The sequence below is a fragment of the Cydia splendana genome, chromosome 19 (assembly GCF_910591565.1).
Source record: "Cydia splendana chromosome 19, ilCydSple1.2, whole genome shotgun sequence".
NCBI classification, from domain to species: Eukaryota; Metazoa; Arthropoda; class Insecta; order Lepidoptera; family Tortricidae; genus Cydia; species Cydia splendana.
Window position 1 is genome coordinate 11,932,362 of NC_085978.1, and position 21,413 is coordinate 11,953,774.

At 38.4% G+C, this 21,413-nt stretch overlaps 2 protein-coding genes across 2 annotated transcripts; both read right to left on the reverse strand.

Annotated features, from left to right (window-relative positions):
- Positions 1-6,585: 6,585 nt before the first annotated feature.
- LOC134800048 (glutamate receptor 3-like) lies at positions 6,586-19,453 on the reverse strand. Its single transcript, XM_063772501.1, has 12 exons — positions 19,152-19,453; positions 17,483-17,634; positions 16,883-17,117; positions 16,062-16,245; positions 15,533-15,708; positions 15,234-15,454; positions 14,661-14,769; positions 10,582-10,760; positions 10,294-10,398; positions 9,158-9,324; positions 8,384-8,583; positions 6,586-7,140 (listed from the first exon to the last, which is right to left on the reverse strand). Exons 1-12 carry the CDS (start codon positions 19,303-19,305, stop codon positions 7,064-7,066), a joined length of 1,959 nt encoding a protein of 652 aa, XP_063628571.1. The 5' UTR covers positions 19,306-19,453; the 3' UTR covers positions 6,586-7,063.
- LOC134800090 (large ribosomal subunit protein uL1) lies at positions 11,589-13,816 on the reverse strand. Its single transcript, XM_063772565.1, has 5 exons — positions 13,686-13,816; positions 13,341-13,496; positions 12,746-12,901; positions 12,365-12,530; positions 11,589-11,783 (listed from the first exon to the last, which is right to left on the reverse strand). The coding sequence occupies exons 1-5, from the start codon at positions 13,688-13,690 to the stop codon at positions 11,613-11,615; spliced, it is 654 nt and encodes a 217-aa protein (XP_063628635.1). The 5' UTR covers positions 13,691-13,816; the 3' UTR covers positions 11,589-11,612.
- Positions 19,454-21,413: the final 1,960 nt, after the last annotated feature.

The following is a 21,413-nucleotide window of genomic DNA, read 5'->3' on the forward strand; positions in this document are numbered from 1 at the left end:
TACCCATGTGTGGTATTTCAAATATAAATCGCGTATCTAGCATAATTTGAATAAAAATCGATTTCTTGCCTCTAATGTTGTAAAAAAAATATTTATGTGTGGTTTTTGCTGCAATACTAATGGCATTGACTGTAAGTTCCTAGAAAAGGCCCGATTCTAAGTGTACTGATATGCTGATGGAAAACATTCATAAACGCACTACAAGCCTCAATTTGTTATTTTTATGTTTTATCCCTTTCTTACAAATCCACAAGTCAAGATGACAATAAGACTAACTTTTTTTAGCTAATAGGGAATATTACGCGAAACTGTGTGTAGGAGCCCATATAACCATTCCAGTCGCAGAATCACAAAGTGGTAACTAAATGTCAGATGTGTCGTAACAGAGTCCACACAATGTGTCTAGAATTGTTTCGAAACAAAGTGTCGTCGCCGTGTCTACACTTTTCCGTAACAAGGTGTCGACACATTTGTGTGCACTTTGCGTGCGGTTTGCGACTAAATCTGACAGCAAATTTGTGACAGCAAATGTCAATATAAAATACCTCTTGAAAACCAAGGTTTGTCAAACTACTATTAGTGTCTCGTGTGCTCGTAATTCTAGTAAGTCATCATGGGCAATGCAAATGATAATAATCGACCGAAACCATATAAACACCCAACACCCGTCAACCTTTTACAGAAAAGTTTTTAAAGAAATTCAATAAGCTACTTAGGTCAGGCAACGAATGCTCTAAAAGTTGTAGAGGGAAATGCTCGGAACACAATTTTTGACTCCGTAACTCGGTTTGACAAGTTAGGAGGTGAACATATCAAAAGTCCCCGGCCGTAGCCCTTGAGCGGGGGGGAGAGAGGGGGCTTTGAAGGTCCCATTTTCCCGTTTTTCGATTATATCTCGGAAACTATGCATCTCAGCGACATGGCCACTTATACGAAATGAAAGATAATTTAATTTGTTACAAGTTTATTCAGTCAATTTTTTCGATATGTTGAATAGTTTTTGAGATATCCGCTCTGGAAAGTTTATTTAGGGCTCTCAATTTTATCTTGATATATCTATATCAGTGAAGGTGCTAGGCCGTGTTTGGTACTTATCGTTTTCGTATAAATCTGGGGTGCTGAATCCATTTAAGATATCACATTGACACCATTCCACAAAATAAAAATAAATCTTTTTAGGGTTCCGTACCTCAAAAGGAAAAAACGGAACCCTTATAGGATCACTCGTGCGTCTGTATGTATGTCCGTCTGAATACACAAAATAGTTCTTTACCTATAGACGACAGGAAAACCTATTAGAAATGTGCAGTCAAGCGCGAGTCGGACTTAATGTACGGAACCCTTAATACGCGAGTCCGACTCGCACTTGGCCGGTTTTTTGAAACTCTTCTTGACGCTTAACCGCTGAACCGATTTCGTTGAAATTTGGTATAGAAATAGTTTGCGTCCCGGAACAGGACATAGGATAGATCTTATAACCAAAATCATCTTTTGAAGGTGTGAAAAGTGGCGTGGAAATTTGTACGGGAAATCAATAACCGCTGAACCGATTTATATGAAATTTGGGATGGTCTACATCTTTGATTTAGTTAAAAATGATGAAAAAACATGACTTCAAACCTAAACTTAAACAGTATTAACTTCAAGAAGTCAATTCTGAATTCCCCCCTACACCTCATTTCACACCTTTAAAGGATGATTTTTGAGATAACTTATTATATCCTGTCTCGGGACTCAAAATATATGTGTACCAAATTTAAATTAAAACTGTTCAGCAGTTTAAGCGTGAAGAGGAGTTTAAAAGAAAGTATTTTAATAAGTTTATATGTTTTTACTTCGGAATGGTGTCAATGTGATACCTTAACTAAATTTGGTACTGCGAATTTATACGAAAACGATACCAAACATGGCCTCGTAGCTTTACTGTTGTAGAAGTCAAAATAAAATTGAGAGCCCTAAATTCTTATTACTTGGCCAAACTTGTGTAGAAGGAAAAGGTAAAATAAAAGTCTTCGGCAGGAATATAAGACACAAATATATTTTTTTTTTGCGTTACTATTTCATTCATAAAATATAAACATACCTTGATTATACTATTCTAGTGAGATCCTCATAGATAAACAAAAACATTTACTTAAAAAATTACAAGGTCGAAATGTCACGGAACTTGTGAGAGTAATATGTGAAAAATAAAAACTTTTATGACAAAAAAAATCTGGACACAATTTAAGAATCACTCAATTGCGTCGAGGAATCATCTGTATTTTTGCTTGTTTCATTACCTCCTCGCTTCTTTTTTGTCCTTTGTATTCTGTAGCAATTTGTTAGATCTGAAAATAAAGATAACTTGCGTCGTCACGGATGTCGATTTATAGGTTTTAGGGCTTTAGGGCAAGATGGCGGCTACGTATTTTGTCATAAAAGTGGAATCCAAAATGGTTATCATTTTCTAAATCTGCGCCCCCCAAAACCTATAAAACGACACCCATGACGACTTTTATGACATAGTGCATGGCCGCCATTTTGGATTTCAAAATGGTCATCATTTTCGAAATCAGCGCCCCCTAAAACCTATAAAACGACATCCATGACGACTTTTATGACATAGTGCATGGCCGCCATCTTGGAATCCAAAATGGTCATCATTTTCGAAATCTGCGCCCCCTAAAACCTATAAAACGACACCCATGACGACTTTTATGGCATAGTGCATGGCCGCCATTTTGGATTTCAAAATGGTCATCATTTTCTAAATCGGGGCCCCCTAAAACCTATAAAACGACATCCATGACGACTTTTATGACATAGTGCATGGCCGCCATCTTGGAATCCAAAATGGTCATCATTTTCGAAATCTGCGCCCCCTAAAACCTATAAAACGACACCCATGACGACTTTTATGGCATAGTGCATGGCCGCCATTTTGGATTCCAAAATGGTCATCATTTTCAAAATTGGGGCCCCCTAAAACGTATAAAATGACATCCATGACGACTTTTATGACACAGTGCATGGCCGCCATTTCGGATTCCAAAATGGTCATTATTTTCGAAATCTGCACTCCCTAAAACCTATATATCGACACCCATCTCGACTTTTATGACAAAGTGTTTTGCTACCATCTGCATGCAAGACATTTCTATTATTTTTACGTACAAAAATGGCCCCCTGTCAACTTTCAATCGAGATTTAATCGATAATTTATTCGATTAATATTCAGATTAATTCAATTTCAATCTATGTTAGGTCGACTAAACTAATCGCGATTAAAATTTGAGAATTAACTTTTTTTATTCTATGAATTAGTCGAATAAACAGTTAATCGATTAATGCCCATCTCTGACCACGGAATTTTTACACTTTGAGAATATCTGAAAACAAATCAACACAAGGAGCCATTTTGCAAATCCAGTAACATACCAGTAACTTTGTTATTACTTTTGACAGCGCGTGTCATGTGTCAACACAGAGTCGACACAAAGTCGAAACATTGCAACTACTTTGTGACTGCAATATTTCTCAGCCTTAAACCATATTTATACATCATAATTAACAAGTTTCGTAGTATGTAAAGCGTTATTTCTGTTATTTAAGTATAGTACACGCATCGAAGTACTAAAAATGCTTCAAATAATATAGTTATTAACACAGGCACTGAGAAGTAAACAATTTCATTTCCGGCTAAACTAAAACAATGTGGTGGCGCGTTGATTATATTACACTTAGTTTATCAAATCACTCGAGCAGTTTAATTCCCCATCATAATTTAAGTCCTATTGTAATATAAATGCAAACAATATATAATTACGTCTTGTTTCCGTTTTAGAGATGGCGTATTAATGTCACTTATTTTTATTTAAGTATTTTTCCATCTGACAGTTTCCATTTGACAGGAACAAAATGAACGAATGAACGAATGATTTTGGCATAAAGTAGTCGCAAACCCGAAACAATGTGTGCACACGGCGACCACACTTTATGTCACTTTGTGTCATGTGTCGACCCTTCCCCATTTCTGGTAACTGTGTCGACACGGCGACGACTCTGCGACTGGAATTGTGACCGAAACAGACGGTGTCGACACAAGATGTGTCAACACCGCGTCGTAACGGCGACTGGAAATGGTTGTATGGGAGGCGCCACTACCACTATCCATCACAATCTGGGGGTCTACCGCGAAACAAGAAATTCGAAATTTCGTTATCTAACTTCTCTATCACTCTTGCATATTCGAGCGATAAAGAGGCAGGTAACTAAATGTCGAATTTTCGCGTTTACCGGTAGGCCCTTGAACAAACCGCCTTGATGCATCAATGTCATATTTTATTGTCTGTGAAAACTTGTCAAAAAAACAGTTTAAGGCACAGTATAGTCTATGAATTTACTGAGTCGGTAGTGCTGCACTCTGGCGGCAGAACATTGCAGTAATATCCCCTATTGAAGCTTGTAGCGCGTTTCCCCCATATTTAATAAACTTTACGGACCTGATTTAGTTAAATTATGTTTTATCCCTTTCTTACAAATACGTAAGTCAAAATGAATAATAAGGACAAATGTTTATTAGCTAATTGAGGTTTGTCGCGCGTTTATGAATAAGGGGGTTAAATTGAAGGGATGTTTATAAAAACAACATAACTGACTACACTGGTTGACACCTGAAACCTTAGAGAATATAACCAACGGAGTGGTCATTAACAGGCGTTCCCCTCTGTCGAAAATAGGCGGCCAATGGTTAACCATATGTCAACCACATGTATGGACTGACGTTTATCTGACATGGCTATGTTTACGTTACGTATACATTTGATGTACCCCTCCCCCGCAAAAAACGGCAGACTATTTTGTACCGAAAATTATAGACATGGCGTCTCCGTTTGGTTATATCCTCTAAGCCTGAAACGATTAACAATGTTCTTAAAAAACCGGACAAGTACGAGTCGGACTCGCCCACCGAGGGTTCCGTACTTTTTAGTATTTGTTGTTATAGCGGCAACAGAAATACATCATGTGTGAAAATTTCAACTGTCTAGCTATCACGGTTCGTGAGATACAGCCTGGTGACAGACGGACGGACGGACGGATGGACGGACGGACGGATGGACGGACGGACGGACGGACGAACGGACGGACGGACAGCGGAGTCTTAGTAATAGGGTTCCGTTTTACCCTTTGGGTACGGAACCCTAAAAAGTGTCAACCGCTCTAAGCAGTTATGTTCTTTTTATAAACATCCCTTCAATTGCAAAATGTTTCACATGGATCTCGTTTCTCAAATTGTTGTATGGGATAACCAAAATTGGTTCATTATTAATTGTGAAAATTTCCAGAGATTTCCGAGATCTTTTCCAACTTTAAACTGAGTCGGGTCCGTTTTTGATTTAAAAAAAATAGGCCGAAGCGAATGCAATAATACGAAATGCACTTAATAATAGTTTATTATGATATAATAAGTGTTCAGTGCAGCACACGATAAAGTAAACATTTGTTTTATAAATATTTTATGGATTCTTGATCAAGGATTCTATTTTTTATTTTGTAACTTTTTAATGCACCTTAGATAAATATTTTAATTATGTGAAGTGTTATCAAGAACTTTGAGATTTGATTAGTCATTGTAGAAGCCTAGATGCACTGTTATATTAACATTAAGGGTGCGATTTAAATGAAAATTATGGAATTAAAATAATGGTACAGTCTGCATCAAATATTTAGCAGAAACATTTTAGTATAATGTTTCAATAACTGGCCACCTTATATTAAAATGAATTCTATTTATAGTTGAATAGAATTCATTTTTGGTTTGGGGTGGCCAGTTACTGGCGAATTGCCCTAGTTAAAGTTTTTATTGGGCAATATATTTTTGACAGTACAATACATATAGGTAAGTAATATAACATTGTCATGTCAATATGTTGTTGAGACTCTCATATTTTCATCTGTTGCCGACTGTACTCTTATTGAAAATGTAACAATGTCTTTATCTAAAATTTAAAAATTAATGTGATTTAATGTAAAGCTATTAATACATTGTTTAAAGTAACTTTAAGAGTGAAATAAGTTAACAAAATGGATAATCAGTAATAGCTACTTGGCCGTTGAAAGAGCGAATCAAGTATATATTTCGGTTGCACTCCATTAGGCATCTCTTTCGCACTTAAGCAATATAATATATGGTTTCTGAAAAGAGACTGATAGGTACTTTATATGTTTACAAGAGAGGTGAGACAGATTTTATAAAAGATATCCTTCCAAAGTTCAGCCTCCATCTACATAAAACGTTTTTTGAACAATTTTAGGCATTGTCAACCTAATGTCTTATTTTATAGAGTCGCCTTTCCTATGTTCAGTTACATTTTACACACGAGATTAAAATACATTAACAAGTTTAATTAAATACACTTATGTATTATGAAAATGTAAATATTTTTCCTAGCCCTAAATGTTAAGGCCGGATTCCACCGGTGTGCGGCACTAACATTATTGTATTGAATATTATGCTTGTGCCGCACACTGGTGGAATCCCGCCTTTATATTCTGTCTTATGCATTAGCATAGAAAAAAGAAGTAAGAAGACGCATAAAGTGGAGTAAATATGCATATCCACTTTATAAATTTATTAGATTCATAAAGTGAGTATGCACTTTTGCACCTGTGTGTAGTCTGGTTTGACAGCTTAACTAGATGGTGTCGACGGTGTTAACCTATGACAGCCGCAAGAGTACTACTTTCTCTTAGACTTTTACACATCTAATACAAACATTGAATCTTTTATACTACAGCGCCATCTAGCTGTCAAACAGGTATTTTATACATTTTGCCCCACTCTGTGCATGTTCTTATCTAGGTATGTGAATAAGGCAATAGTTAGGTTAGGCTAAGGTGCAAATGTTCCTATGAGTGTAAGAGTATCTGAGTAGCATATGACTTGTGTGTACAGTCGACCATTTATAGCTCTAGCCTTGTTAAGTGTCAGTATTTCGGAGATTTTTCTATTAACATACAAGTACGGTATCAAAATATACATATTTCAATTACTCGGTGTTTTATTACTCATATTTTCATCTTAGATAATTATATTTTCGGTAATTTCTTCAGTTGCGGTGTCCACAGACTTTGTGTCGCAGTTTGATCTTTTCATTTCTGAAAACATAGATATAATTTAGCCGAGACAGGCTGAGACCTTTTTTTGTATGTGGATCGATTTCCTATCAACTCACATGGCCATTTTACTTAGTGAAGACAAAAAGAATAGATAGTATAGAGGGGTCCTGTCATTGTAAATTTTGTAGTCACTGTAAATTTACTGCCATCTATCGACACACGACTAAAACTCAAAATGAAAACGTATAAAGTTATCAAAAAATGTATAGGTATATATGGATAAAATGATTTTATTATTTTTATATCATTTTGATCCATGTTCATTCACTGATATCTATGTGTTAAAATTGTTAAATATGAAACGGTGTCGTCACGCCATCTAGCCAAGGGTAGGCTAAAGGTGTGTGCGCCATCTATTCTTCTGTGATCCATCTATGATTCTTTTGTGAAATTCTTAGTGTTAAATTTGATATGTATAATAATCCAATTTTATTATGGAATAATATTAACATCAATAAATTGCTCTGATAATTAGATTAAGATTAATTACGATTCATAAGAGCTTGTTGCTAGGCCTACATGAATAAAGTATAATTTTGATTTGATTTGATTTGATTTGATTCGAGAATGACTTTTACTTGAATTCTGAGGCACGTTTTTTCCTTAGACTTTATTCGTCTTATACGAAGTTACATATGTCTTTGGTGAAGATCATGTGGTTACTAATGGAGCAGATCTTTTACCTCGTCGCCAAACGAATAACTCCAGCGGCGGTAGCACGGTCGCATTTTTATCGGCTGTCACGTTCTAAGTAACGTAAGGGCGAAAGTGACAGGTGATAAAAATAGAACAATGCTGCGCCCGTAGCTTGGCCTCCAGCATCGGCAATGACGGTGCTCAATCAAACGGCTGTCAACAAGTCTTATGTGTGCAATCTGAGTGGACGCTCCAGCGGGGTGTCCAGCGCGGGGTCAATTTTAAACACATGCAAACATACGAGTGGCCTCAGTAGGTACACTGGTCTGGTAGTCGTTCACCACTGAGGCGGTACACTATGCTGTGGAATTAAACCTCGTCGCGTAACTAATATTTTCAGTCCAAATATTAATAGCGTCAATGCATAAAATGCCAGCAGTACGCGGAAGGCGGGCGCGACATCGCTCAGTCGAACTGCGTTGAACATGGCAGCACTAGCGCCACAGCGGGGCCGCTCTGTAACTAGTCGCCGCGCCGAATGGCTCTGCAGTTCCATAATGCGGTTACTACCTAATGCGGACTTTACCTCGTCGCTTGGCTAATATCTCCAGTCCAAATATCAGTAGCGTCAATGCATAAAATGCCAGCAGTACGCGGAAGGCGGGCGCGACGTCGCTCAGTCGAACGGCGTTGAACATGGCAGCACTAGCGCCACAGCGGGGCCGCTCCGGAACTAGTCGCCGCGCCGACCGGCTCTGCACTCCCACTTCCATTATGCGGTTAGCACTGCAGTACAGAAGATAGTTTTATTCTAGGGAGTTTGTGTATTTTTAGCGTCCTATACCTGCCCTACAGAGCCACGACTTAACCGAATGACTACATTGAAAACGTGACTAAAACGTGCATATTTTCGAGTTGAAAACGAAGCAGTAAAGTAAACGAATAGATAAATGTTATTTGTTCGTATTTCAGGCCATCCATCTTCGTCGACTATAATGAGGATAAAGGATAAACTAGTGCGCAAAGCCCAAAGTAGATGGCGCTGCAATCGTGTATAGGTTCCAAACACCGCGAGGTCCGATTCCAGGTTTGTTGATGAAGTTAAGATCTTGAAGCGGCAATCAAGTCATAATTTTAATTTGTTACATACATTATACTATCCTAAAATATGAAAACAAATCGTAGAGTATGGAAGTTGGAACCTGTATAGCGCCCTCTGTAGTGAATAATCGCCATTTTTAACGCCATTAAGGGGCCCACTGATTACCAGTTCGCGGGACGATATCAGCCTGTCAGTTAAACGCAAAGTTTGACAGCTCCGGACAACTGAAAAAGGGGCCCCCTGTAGAAGATAACCTACCCGATCCTAAGCATCTCCTTGATAGGCGTGATCTGCGAGAAGGCCACGAAGGGTGACGTGGTGGACATGTACTTGATGAAGCCGAGGTTACACTTCTCATCCTCCAGGAACGTCTTCTGGATTTGGTCGAAGCCTGCCGTCTGTTCCACGTGGAACGCGAACATGCCCTGGATATAGACGAATGATCAGAACATGTCGCCACCCTGTATGTAAGTATACTATTGCTGGGTGAGTAGGGTAGCTGTGTTAGTTTTCGTCCAGCTCTAGTTTTCGTCCACTTGACGAAATTTGAATATAAACCTACATTAGTGCACAAATTTGTACGTATTGCAATCCTTAATGTCAAAACAATTAATATATCTGTGTACCTACATAAAAATGATATTTTGCATTTAGAAAATTAAAAATCAAATATATTATTTGCGAATCTGTCAAGTGGACGAAAACTAGAGCATGGACGAAAACTAGCACAATGACCCTACTTATTCTCACTTTCTGAAATAACAATCGTACATCGACAAATGTCAAACTAAAAGAAAAAAACCGGACAAATGCGAGTCGGACTCGCCCACCGAGGGTTCCGTACTTTTTAGTATTTGTTAAGCGGGAACAGAAATACATCATCTGTGAAAATATCAACTGTCTCATGGTTCTTATATCACGGTTCATGAGATACAGCCTGATGACAGACAGAGGACGGACGGACAGGAGTCTTTATAGTAATAGGGTCCCGTTTTTACCCTTTGGGTACGGAACCCTAAAATTGTATCGGGATGACAGATGCTACGAAAAACCACGTGACTATTTCCATACATTATTTAAGTTTCGATTGGCGTTTTCTATCAACGACTGTTATCTTGGCTAGGCCCCCAGTGCAGTATAGTAAGAAAGTAATAGGCTTTCCCAAAAATAGGGCAAACTACTCAATCCGTTTAAAGTATGATAATGACCATTGTTGTCATAAAAGAAATCGATAATAAGTAGGGATCTTATCACACTGATGCGTATACGCACGCCGATCCGGTGTGTGACCGAGACAGCGCTATGCCACAGTTCACAGCTATATCCCGCTCGCGCACCAGAGTAGCGTGTTGATCCGCATTCAGTCTGAAGACTGCCTTGAACTGGATACCTACCTCCCTAACTTTGCGTATGCCGTCTTCAACACTGAGGAAACCTTTTTTCCCTTGCGAATTAATTTTACGATCTGCCAGAAGACGATGAATGGGGCGTGACTCGTGCTGAAAAATAAATATATATTGTAAATTATTCATGTATTTCTGTCCGTTGGTGATGGTAGGTGTGGCTCGTTGGTGGATTTTAGAGCATTGTGAAACAACTTTTTTACAGGTTCTTTGGAGTTACAAGGAGTACCTACCTAAATAGTAACATTCTGGCCAATACGGTTGTGGCTTATACTTTACCCCGAACATCTGCCACGCGTACACGACGTCCTGCGAGCCGCACGCCACCGGCGACGTCAGCAAGGTTTCAATGCTGTTGATGTCATTGGTGGGCGACTGCAGCAACGCCACCACGTTGGCGGAGTACGCCGTGTACAGGAACATGAACGCCATCAGTCCCAGCAGTAGGATCTGCCGGCCTGTGGATGGATTTTTCCGAAAATTACACATGTACCTACCCGTAAAACTCCGTTGGTTGTAGATAAGAAGTGTCCGAGTTTAAAAATTGCAATTAGTCTGCAGAGTTTACACTTTGCTTCGAGCCTAGAGGGCGCCGCTAAGCTGTAAACGCAGCAACATATTACCAAAGACATATGTAATCTATTCTTTTTGATATTACGAAGGAATAACTCCGAAAAACCTCATAAGTCTACTATGTGCTCATTCAACTAAAACGAACCGATGTTATTTTACAGCTAGTCATCAGTATTAGCCCGTATCTAAATATTTCTATATTCCAGCTGTATCAAAGAACAATTTTTTCATCTAGTGCTAAATTATTCCGTACACCCGGCGGGAAGAAGTTGATAACTGGCGGAATTTTTTTTAAGGAATTTTTAACCTTATTTTATTTAATATATTTATTTCGGATAACAAGATCCATACATTGCAATAATTACATTACTTATGTAATCCTATAGTTCGTTTTTTTTAGCATTAGAAAGAACTTGAAAGAAGGTAAGCGATCTTGACATGTCTTTTAATTGAAAAACGCTTTTTAAAAATCAGTAACTATTACTTGCTATTACTTATGAAAGCAGAAGAATATAAATGATCGTATTAGATTCATAATTGTTACATATTTGCCGTAACTTATTTTTAAAATGTGTTTTTCAATTAAAAGACACATCAAGATTGTTTACCTTATTTCTAATGCTAAAAAAACGAACTATACTATAAGTTTAAATTTCTTCACATCTCGAGTTGTCAACTAGGATAGTCAATAGGGTAGTAAAAAAAACAATAAATTTAGTTGTCCAGTATATTATAGCTTAGTACAATCTCTGGGGCGGGCCCATGGTGGATTTCATGTGAAGCGAGCGCACGTTCTGCCAGTGCTTCTTGAGCAGAGACACGAGGAAGTTGATGGAGAGATGCACATTCTGTGCCAGCTCGTCCGGGGTCATGTCCACATGGCCGACCGCCACAGACAGACACAGTACCTGGAAAAGGATGTTTTATTGAAAATTCCATTTGGTAGTATTGAAAAGTGGGTTATTAGAATGAATGATCAGTGAGAGTTTATCATCAAAGTATTTTCATTAGATAATACATGCAATTTTAAACATCATTTCGATTTATTTATATTGTTATGAACTGCAATTACTAATCCTTTGTACAAAGGTGTCAAAATTTTGAAGAACTTGGGACAAAATAATATAAAAATCGGACGAGTGCGAGTCAGACTTGCCCACCGAGGGTTCCGTACTTTTTAGTATTTGTTGTTATAGCGGAAACAGAAATCACAGTTCATGAGACAGACAGCAGTGACAGGCAGTGGATTCTTAGTAATAGGGTCCCGTTTTTACCCTGTGGGTATGGAACCCTAAAAAGTGCATATGTATTTACAAATTCAATTCTAACGCAATGTTAACAAAATTTTAAAATAATCTAATAATAAGGCACAAGACCTATGATTAAACATATTAAGTCCCATCTATGCAAAATAGAATATTTGACAGGCTTTAAGGATTGTAAAATGTAAAAAATGTTATAAAAATATGTAAAACAACAAAAATATTACCTTCTTCATCTGGAACTTGATGGTGGCCTTGACCTCATCGATCTTTTGCGTCATGGACTCCTGGTGGGAGAGCAGACCAGGGAACTTGCCCGCCTTGTTCAGACCGGGGCCCAGCAGACGCGGGATCTGTTTGATCAGGGACTCAGATGCCAGGAAAGCATCGTATCTGGAAATAAATTGAAGAAAATAAAAATCTGTAAAAACTGACAATTATGACATGAAAAAGAACATTGCCATAGGGCCACTTGCACCATTCACTACACACAGTATAATTTGACACTGGGAAACAATGTTGCGTTGAGCAGCTGGCATTGAGTTGAATAGACACCAACGCTCGGGGGACCCTAGTGGGGTGGCTATAAGGTCAATAGATCAACTTACTTCTTAGCTAGTTTCTTGACAAGCTTCTTGTTCTTGTTGAGCTTCTTCAAAGCCTCGGCATCCATGCACGGCACCTCCAAGTTCTTGGCCTCGTCGCAGTGCTGCTGGTCGCCCAGGATGCACACCTGCATCTTGGGGCGGGGGATGTACTTCAGTCTGCAATTGATCACTGCTTTTAGCGACAAGTACAGTTATAGAAATCTGATTAAAATATTAAGGGTATCAGAAAAAGTTTGTCATCAAAGTATTTTCATTAGATAATACATGCAAATTTTAGACATCATTTAGTTGCAGCGAGTGATTCGTTTTTTGTTTCGGGTCAATAACTTTTGGCAAATTGAATAGACACATTGTTCAGTAAATTAGGCCAAACCAGACAGTAAGGTCTCAAGAAATATTAACTATTTAATGATAAGTAATCTATGGCTTACCACTCCTTTATAACCTTAAAAAGTTAGTCGGAGAGCCGAAGCTCGCCTACCCGATATTTAAAGACTCTGGGTAGAGTCCCGTCAGCAATAAGCCAACTCCCTGTATTTAACCACTCTGGTGGCCGCATGACGACCACAAAAATGTTTAGTACAGGTAAACGTACTTGACGGTGCCAGAGAAACGCTTGTCCTTCTGGGGGTCATAGTTCTTCAGACCGATCTGGATTTCAACTGTCTCCAGGAAGCGGCGCTTCTTGTCCTTTGACGCCTGAAGCACGGCGTTGACGCACTCATAGAGCGTATCACGGGATACTTTCGACCTAAAATAAGTAAAAATAAGGTTAGCATCGGACACTTTATAGGTTATGTCGCCAACGTGTTACATACATGCCAGTAATTTGTAGTCTACATTGATTGATTTAACAACACTACAGTTTCCGATCAGTTGTAAACAAGTTCTAATAATCATAATCCTTGTTAATAGTATTTAAAGAAATGAAGAAACTTACGACATCGTCGATGAATAAACCACTCCTCACGAAAGTGACAACCGAAAGAAAGAACGTGTAATGGCGGAACCGAAGTGGGGGCGGGGAGCAGTGTTGCCAGATTACATTTTCGAAAATCTGTAGGTCGACAGCGACACTAGGAATATGAGAAATCCGTAGATTCCAATTTGTTGGTCTACAAATCGGACTATTCCAACATTTCCAACCGAACATTATAAGGTTCTCAAAAGTTAGTAATAGTGCGAAATATGTATGAAAAAATATGAAATACTTTTATTAATATGAAATTTTACTTTTATTAATATGAACTTATTTGGAGAACCAAGGTAAATTTCATTAAATTTACTGTTCAAAAGTTTTATTCAGTGTCGCTGTCATCACTCTGCTGTTTCGCAGAAAAATAACTTCTGTTTTTTTTATAACGTTTTGGTGATTAAAAGGTTAGACTGATATTCCGTACTTCCGTAGATTCAACAATAATTTCTGTAGGTCTGGACCTACCTGCCTACCTTGCCTTGGCCTTGGCCTTAGGCCTTGTGCCTACCTGTGCCTGGGCATAAGGCTTAAATACCGTAGATCTACGGATTTTTTCGTAGATGTGGCAATGTTGGCGAGGAGCGCATGCGCGTAAATTTTTTTTCTATACACTGGATTCGGACTTTTTTGCCAGATAACAAATTAAATGTGATTATGTTGGTAGTAATGGAGAATATATTCTATGCTGGTCAAGCAAATCTTGACAGTAAAAAAAGGCGCGAAATTCAAATTTTCTATGGGACGAGATCCCTTCGCGCCTACATTTTTCAAATTTGCCGCCTTTTTCTACTGACAAGATCTGCTTGACCAAGTTATATAAATACCGTTAACGACGAAGTAAGTATCTTTTCATATACGGATATCATTATAAAAAATAGGTAAGTAGGTGTATTAATTGTGTTATGGCTTAAAATTTTACTTTTATTAATATGAACTTACTAGCTATCGAAAGCGGATCAGCTGCAGTTCCTTGTTGAAATACTAAACACAGCGTATCAAAAAATCCATCTGACGTTTTTTGAAGCCATGACTTGCTGTCGTAATTCTTCTGTAGGTAGGTAAATAACATTTTTTTAAGTAAGGACTCTACGCTCGAAGAATTTCGTACAGTGACCCACCATTTTCTATCTCTATCGCACGCGCGTAATTATAAATATATTGCTCATGATGCCGGTGGTTAATGCCACTGTGCGAACGGGACAGCAGTATAATTATATGCGTGCGATTTATAGTTTATCAAAGGACTGTCTCATTTCAATCGTAGACAGAGAGAATCATTCTATCTTTGTCTTACACTAGTACTAGCACCCAAAAGAAAAGGATACTTAACTATGGTTTTCCTGGGTTTTACTGACTGACAAATTGGTTTGACCAACTTTACATTTATAATGGCTGGTCAATGTACGAAATTCATCGCGCTTAGCGTCCTTACATTAGTTAGTATGAGTTGAGTTAGTTTAAAAAACCTATTTAATGAATTCATTGGTATGTTTTCTAAAGAAAACAACTTACCATACGATCCTCTCCAAAAGAAGACAAAAATAAAGTAAAGGATGATATAATAATCAGAACTACAATTGAAATCCAAACACCAACGTCAAACGGTAGAACGTAGATGTTAGTCACCGACGCAAGCGCCGGCTTCTTGAACACAAACATAGCTTCAATCTTCGAAGGGGCCAGGACGTAGTTCAGGTATTTTACACGTTCTTTTTGTGCTATCATACAGGAACCTGTGAGATAGCACATTATTTGGAAATAGGTCTAAAATATTAATAAAATACGAACCGAAATAAATACATTTTCGTAACCTGCTATATCAGCCCGTCCATCTTGCATTTCACGGACGATTCCATCCCACTGACCATTTGGTTGCAGGTAGCCCCATGAGGTAGTCCGATTCAGCACCTTGGTTCCATTTACCCACTCTACGAGATGCGTACACATATAGTATACTAGTTTTGTTATTGTGTCCCGTTCCCGGTGTCTGAAAGAATATTATGAGCAATTATTTGTATAAGTAAGTAAATGTGCTCAGTGGATGGTGGGGGAAATACAAGGAACGCGGACGCCAGCGCACGACGTGGTGAAAATATGCACTTTTGTGGGACGACATCTTCATAATAATATTCGGCAGCTGCTAAGTTGCCAACTGTCAAATAAGCAATATTTCCCACAACCGCTAGGGCGGCTCTACAGTTCTAGCCCGCGATTGTGCATTCAATTAGGAAGCTGCGAGGCCTTCACATTAAGTATCTTAGGCCAATATTTGATGCTGGTGAGTGGTTAGGTATGAAGACTCGGTGCCTTGTTCTTGTCTGCTGCAGTTTCATGGCTTACAGATAGTCGGGCATGTCTTCCAAAGTTCGGTTGTGCAGTAAGACGGTAGGTACGACAATATCCGCGCCCCGCAGGTCGCGTCGCCGCACCGCCGCCGGCGCCGGCCGTGGCCGGTCGAAGCCGGCCGGCGTCCACACGCCGAAGTCCTCCCATATCAAGGGGAGGTGGGCTTTTATTTTATACACTGCAAAGAGGTGACAGATCTTCAAGTACTGTAAAGTAAAAGTATTATCGCACTTTGCTAAGGAAGTATTTTATAAATAAAATAGGGTGATATGTGAACATAACATAGATACTTATGGAAATCTAAAGTTACAATTACTACTATTAAAGTTACTTACGTAAGTAATTAATGCAAGCAAGTATTAACATTATCTAAGTATAATGCAAATAGCGTAGGTACGTTTAAACAGCTGAGCACGCTATGCATCAATTTATCTTAGCATCGTGATAATCTAGATTGTATAATGAAGAATCAACTATTTAATATTTATAGCAGTGTGGAATTATTCGTAATTATTTTTAATGGATTGAACATGTTATAAATTAAAGAATTTCATTATTTTATGAACAAACTTACCTACTCAAACTACCAAAGTATTTACAAAAGAAGAAGGAAAGGTTTAGTTTTAGATCTGTCATCATTTTGTTCAATGGCCGATTCTGGTTTAAAAAAATGTAACGGGTTTGATCTTGTTTTGACACGACCTTGACGTACGCTAACGTTAAACTGGCGATCGTCGGTCGTATCAAAATCGTAACATATTTGTTAAATCAGAGTTTGAAGATTTTCCCATTTGAAGTCAGTACAGGAATCTTACCTGAATATAAAAGTACGCAGTGACTTCGTTGAAATGCAACATAGACCTCCGTGCTTATATCAATGTACAGGTTAGCGAACTGATCTTCAATAGCTCGTTTCTCATCGATGTAATCATACGTTATGGTGTTTATATCGCTACAGCGATCATTCGGTAAGGAGCTTAGATCATTATTGCGATTATTGGTAAACAGTAGCCATCGACTGGGACTCTTGATCGATTCATCCTTGATTGCCTTGATGGATAGAAATTGAGCTCGATTAAGTAGATTTACGTAGTTAATTATGGTTATGGTCACTGAATACCCAGGCACTAGAGTTAGACCAAGAAAAGTCTGCAACGATTTTGATAGGACGCAAGTGTTATTTTAAACGTCAAACTTCTATGAAATTCTGTCATTCAAATAATACTTGAACTGCGTGGGCTATCAAAGTCACTGCAGACTTTTCTTGGTCTAGCTCTACCTTATTGCTTATCGATGTAAAAACCTACTTAGAAAGTAAAACTCCCAAGGGTCGAAACGTATCACATTCAACCCGCTTCGTAGCTAAACAATGAGCCACTTTCACTATCTATGAGAATAAAAACTGAATTAAGTACCTTGTAAAATAGGTCCCGCGCAGATTCACCGTGTAAGTCGACCAGGTGAACGGCATCAACAGTTTTCTTAGATAGCGTGTTTTGAATTTTAGGCGCTATTTTAAATTGTTTGTGTTCAGCAGCTAGCATTTTACACATTTGAACATATTCTTCTGAAATACAAGACGAATAGTTTCAGTGCTAATGACACATATGCTGGGTCGTGCGGCTGCGAACGTTTTAGCTAAATAGATAGGCGTATTCATTCTAATTTTAATTATAGGATATGAATTCGACCCATATCTAATCCACATCGAATTCATACACTATAATTAAAATTAGTATAAATACGCCTGAAAGTCTGTAGCAAAAATATTGCTGAAGGTTCTACGGCGTAGCCTTCGTAGCACATCTGCGCACTGAAAGGGTTAACTTGGTACCTAGTTACATTTTACGTTTCAGGAAGTTTTACTTACACAGTTTTCACTCTACCTACGCTTCATTTTCGCTATATACAGGGAAATCCTGCTACGAGCTGCAGTGTGGGGCTCATTTAGAGCGATAGTTTCATCAGATACCTACATTGCACTATTTGATCGGTCGGCTGAATTGGGTACCTATATAACCTCAATAGTCTGCAATGTAACTAAACTCGTATGCAAGTTCCCTACAAAATTAGCTGTGCCATGAATTGATTAAACTAATTTTATTGACCGAAGCGTAGCGAAGGTCTACGTTTTGACGCGGGCATTTTGCTTTTGTCCGGATGTTCTCCTCTACGGGTCGCAATTCTTAACCGATTCTCATGAAATTTTGTAACCGAATTCTATGATTCAATAAAAAAAAATTGTCGAGCCGGTTTTTGGAATTTTTTTAAAATGGAAAAGTTGCGACAGCTCGCGCTTAAACAAATAGTCGTATCGGTATCATAAGAGTGTATTCTTTTTGAGACATGTTTACAAATTAAATGGCCAAAAATTCAGAAATTTTGTTTCGCTGGTTTTGGAGGTATTTAGATATTTTAGTTTGTATGTCCGGATGTTCTCCTCTACAGGTCGCAATTATTAACCGATTCTCATGAAATTTTGTAACCGAATTCTATGATTCGATAAAAAAAAATTGTCGAGCCGGTTTTTGGAATTTTTTTAAAATGGAAAAGTTGTGACAGCTCGCGCTTAAACAAATAGTCGTATCGGTATCATAAGAGTGTATTCTTTTTGAGACATGTTTACAAATTAAATGGCCAAAAATTCAGAAATTTTATTTCGCTGGTTTTTTAGGTAATAAGATATTTAGTTTATACTTGAGAATGAGTAGCTAAATTTCGTCACCCAATTCAATTCAATTCAATTTGTTTAATACTGTGTAAACGTACATGTCAATAAGATACAAAAATAAAAACACACACACACACACCATCATGGCGCATTTTGCAAACGTTCGCTTTTTTTGTTTGCACAGAAGGTCTGGGTTCGATCCCCAGTAATTATATGCTGGGATACAACTTTTTGTATTTTTTTGACACTTTTCGTATTGTTTTTTTTTTATTTACTATATTGTCATCGTGCCCAATAAGATATGCTCGCGAGGTCTACAGCTCACAGAGCCACTAGTTTATATTTATTTGAAATCTGATTGAGTGTAAATCTGTAGATTATTAAGACAAACTAAAGGAGATTAAGTATTTTACTTTTACTCAGTTGCATATGCGAGACAATAGTCGATGCCCTCCCTTCGCCTTGCAGAAAGCCTTTAAGGAATTCAACGCGTTGACTCAAATCATCAGATTGTGCTTTCGAAACACAAAATAATGTCAAGATGAAAAACAATTGGAAATGCGCCATCTTTGGACGGAAGCGAGCGATTTATGTTAGGTATTAGAGTTAAGATTATATTTAGGTAAGCTAGGGTGAAGTATTCACTAGTTTGTGTATGTTGTGCTGTGAATGTACGTTATGAACTCTGGACCCGTAGTTACTGTTTGAAATTGTAGATCAAATTATATTGGACGGTTAGCCCGTTTAAAATGACAAAACATCTGTCTTGATAATTATTCTCGAGTAGTAGGTACCTAGGTACGAAGCCAACCTCAATTCTTAATCAAAAAATAGCATAGCAAATTTTAAAATGTTCCTTTTTGTCGACAGTAGTAATTTGCGGTTGAATTTTTTATTTGCCTTGCCGGAATCAGTTCTGACCCCGTAATTTTCTTTTTGCAAGCTATAATCTAATGCTTCTAGCATTAGGTCGATTAGGTTCATTAGGTAAGGTAAACGTACTGGTGCTCGACGCGGTCCCAGTACATGTCATCTTGAAACTTAAGTCATTGTCAATAGAGGTGACAGCAAGGTGTCATCTATTGGGCATTAGCATGTCGTAGTACTACGTACCTTAATGTGACAGAGAGGTCGATTGAATAGTTAACATAGGTTGATTGTTTTGTGATTAAACGAGGCCAAAGAATACTTAATAAATAAAAATATCATGGAGTGATTAGCTTTCATTAATTTACACGATAAGATTAAGATGAAAATTTAAACAGTTGAAAATCATCTTGTAGCTTTACATGTTTACCTACCCTACAAGGGCGTCGCCAAGGTGACAGGGGGGGGGGTGTAACTGCCCCCCTCCTAGAGAATAAACTTTGTACTAGTGTCCGACCGAAGGTTCGGTTTCGGTTTCGGCCAGTTTCGGCCAAAAAATCATGTTTCGGCTGTAGTTTCGGTTTCGGCCAAAAAACGGCCGAACCTTTCGGCCGGGCCGAAACTTACGAAATGTTACTTCGTACTATGAAACTAAACTATGTGACATAGACCAAAAGTTGGGGAATAAGTAGGACAACAATATTAATTTGTACCTACTACCTACATATACTGATTCATGTATAGGTACAGAAATTAATTGGTTTATTATAAAGCACAATTCCACTAATGAGGGCGCCACTAGACGGTCGATGCAGTCTTAAGAGGCTGTTAATACCTATAACGCGCGCACTGTCTAATTGTATCGGAGTAAATGAGATAGCACTGTCGCATGTTACTGGGCCTGGGCAAAGGAATAATAAGAAAATTGATCATCTTCCTCGCGTAATCCCGGAATTTTTGCCACGGCTCATGGGAGCCTTGAGTCCAATTGACAACTAATCCCAAGAATTTGCGTAGGCACTAGTTTTTACGAATGCGACTGCCATCAGACTGACCTTCGAACCCAGAGAGTAAACTAGGCCTTATCGGGACTAGACCGGCTTCCTCACGATGTTTTTCCTTCACCGAAAAGCAAATAGTAAATATCAAATGATATTTCGTATACCTATAAGTTCCGAAAAACTCATTGGTACGAGCCGGGATTTGTACCTGCGACCTTTGGATTGAAAGTCGCACGCTCTTACCGCTAGGCCACCAGCGCTCAAGGAAATATCTCGCTTTTTAATACAATGGACATTGGTTGGAGTCTGTGCTCAACTACTTATCCTTCAGGATAAGTAGATCGGTACCCGGCCTTGCGATATTGTCAACAAAAAATTCGCGCTCGCTACGCTCGCGTTTTTGGTTGACCCTGTATCTACATGTTGGCTTGACTGGTGAACGAATGCAACTAGTGCAAATGTTATTTATACGTCATAATTTCATAGAAGTTTTGACGTTTAAAATAACACTTGCACTGCGTGTGTTATCAAAATCGTTGCAGAATTATCTTGGTCTAACTCTAGTAATTTTCTTAAAAGACTGCTTAAGTAACATCAATTTCAAGGACATTGGGTGTTGATAGCCCCATAATATGTGCGTAAAAGCGGTTTTACGACATTTTTCAACGATTTTAAGAAGTCTACAAAAGGTTCGGTTTCGGTTTCGGTTTCGGCCGAAACTAGAGCCAAAGCCGAACATTCGGTTTCGGTTTCGGTTTCGGCAAAAAAACATGTTTCGGTCGGACACTACTTTGTACCCACTCCCCC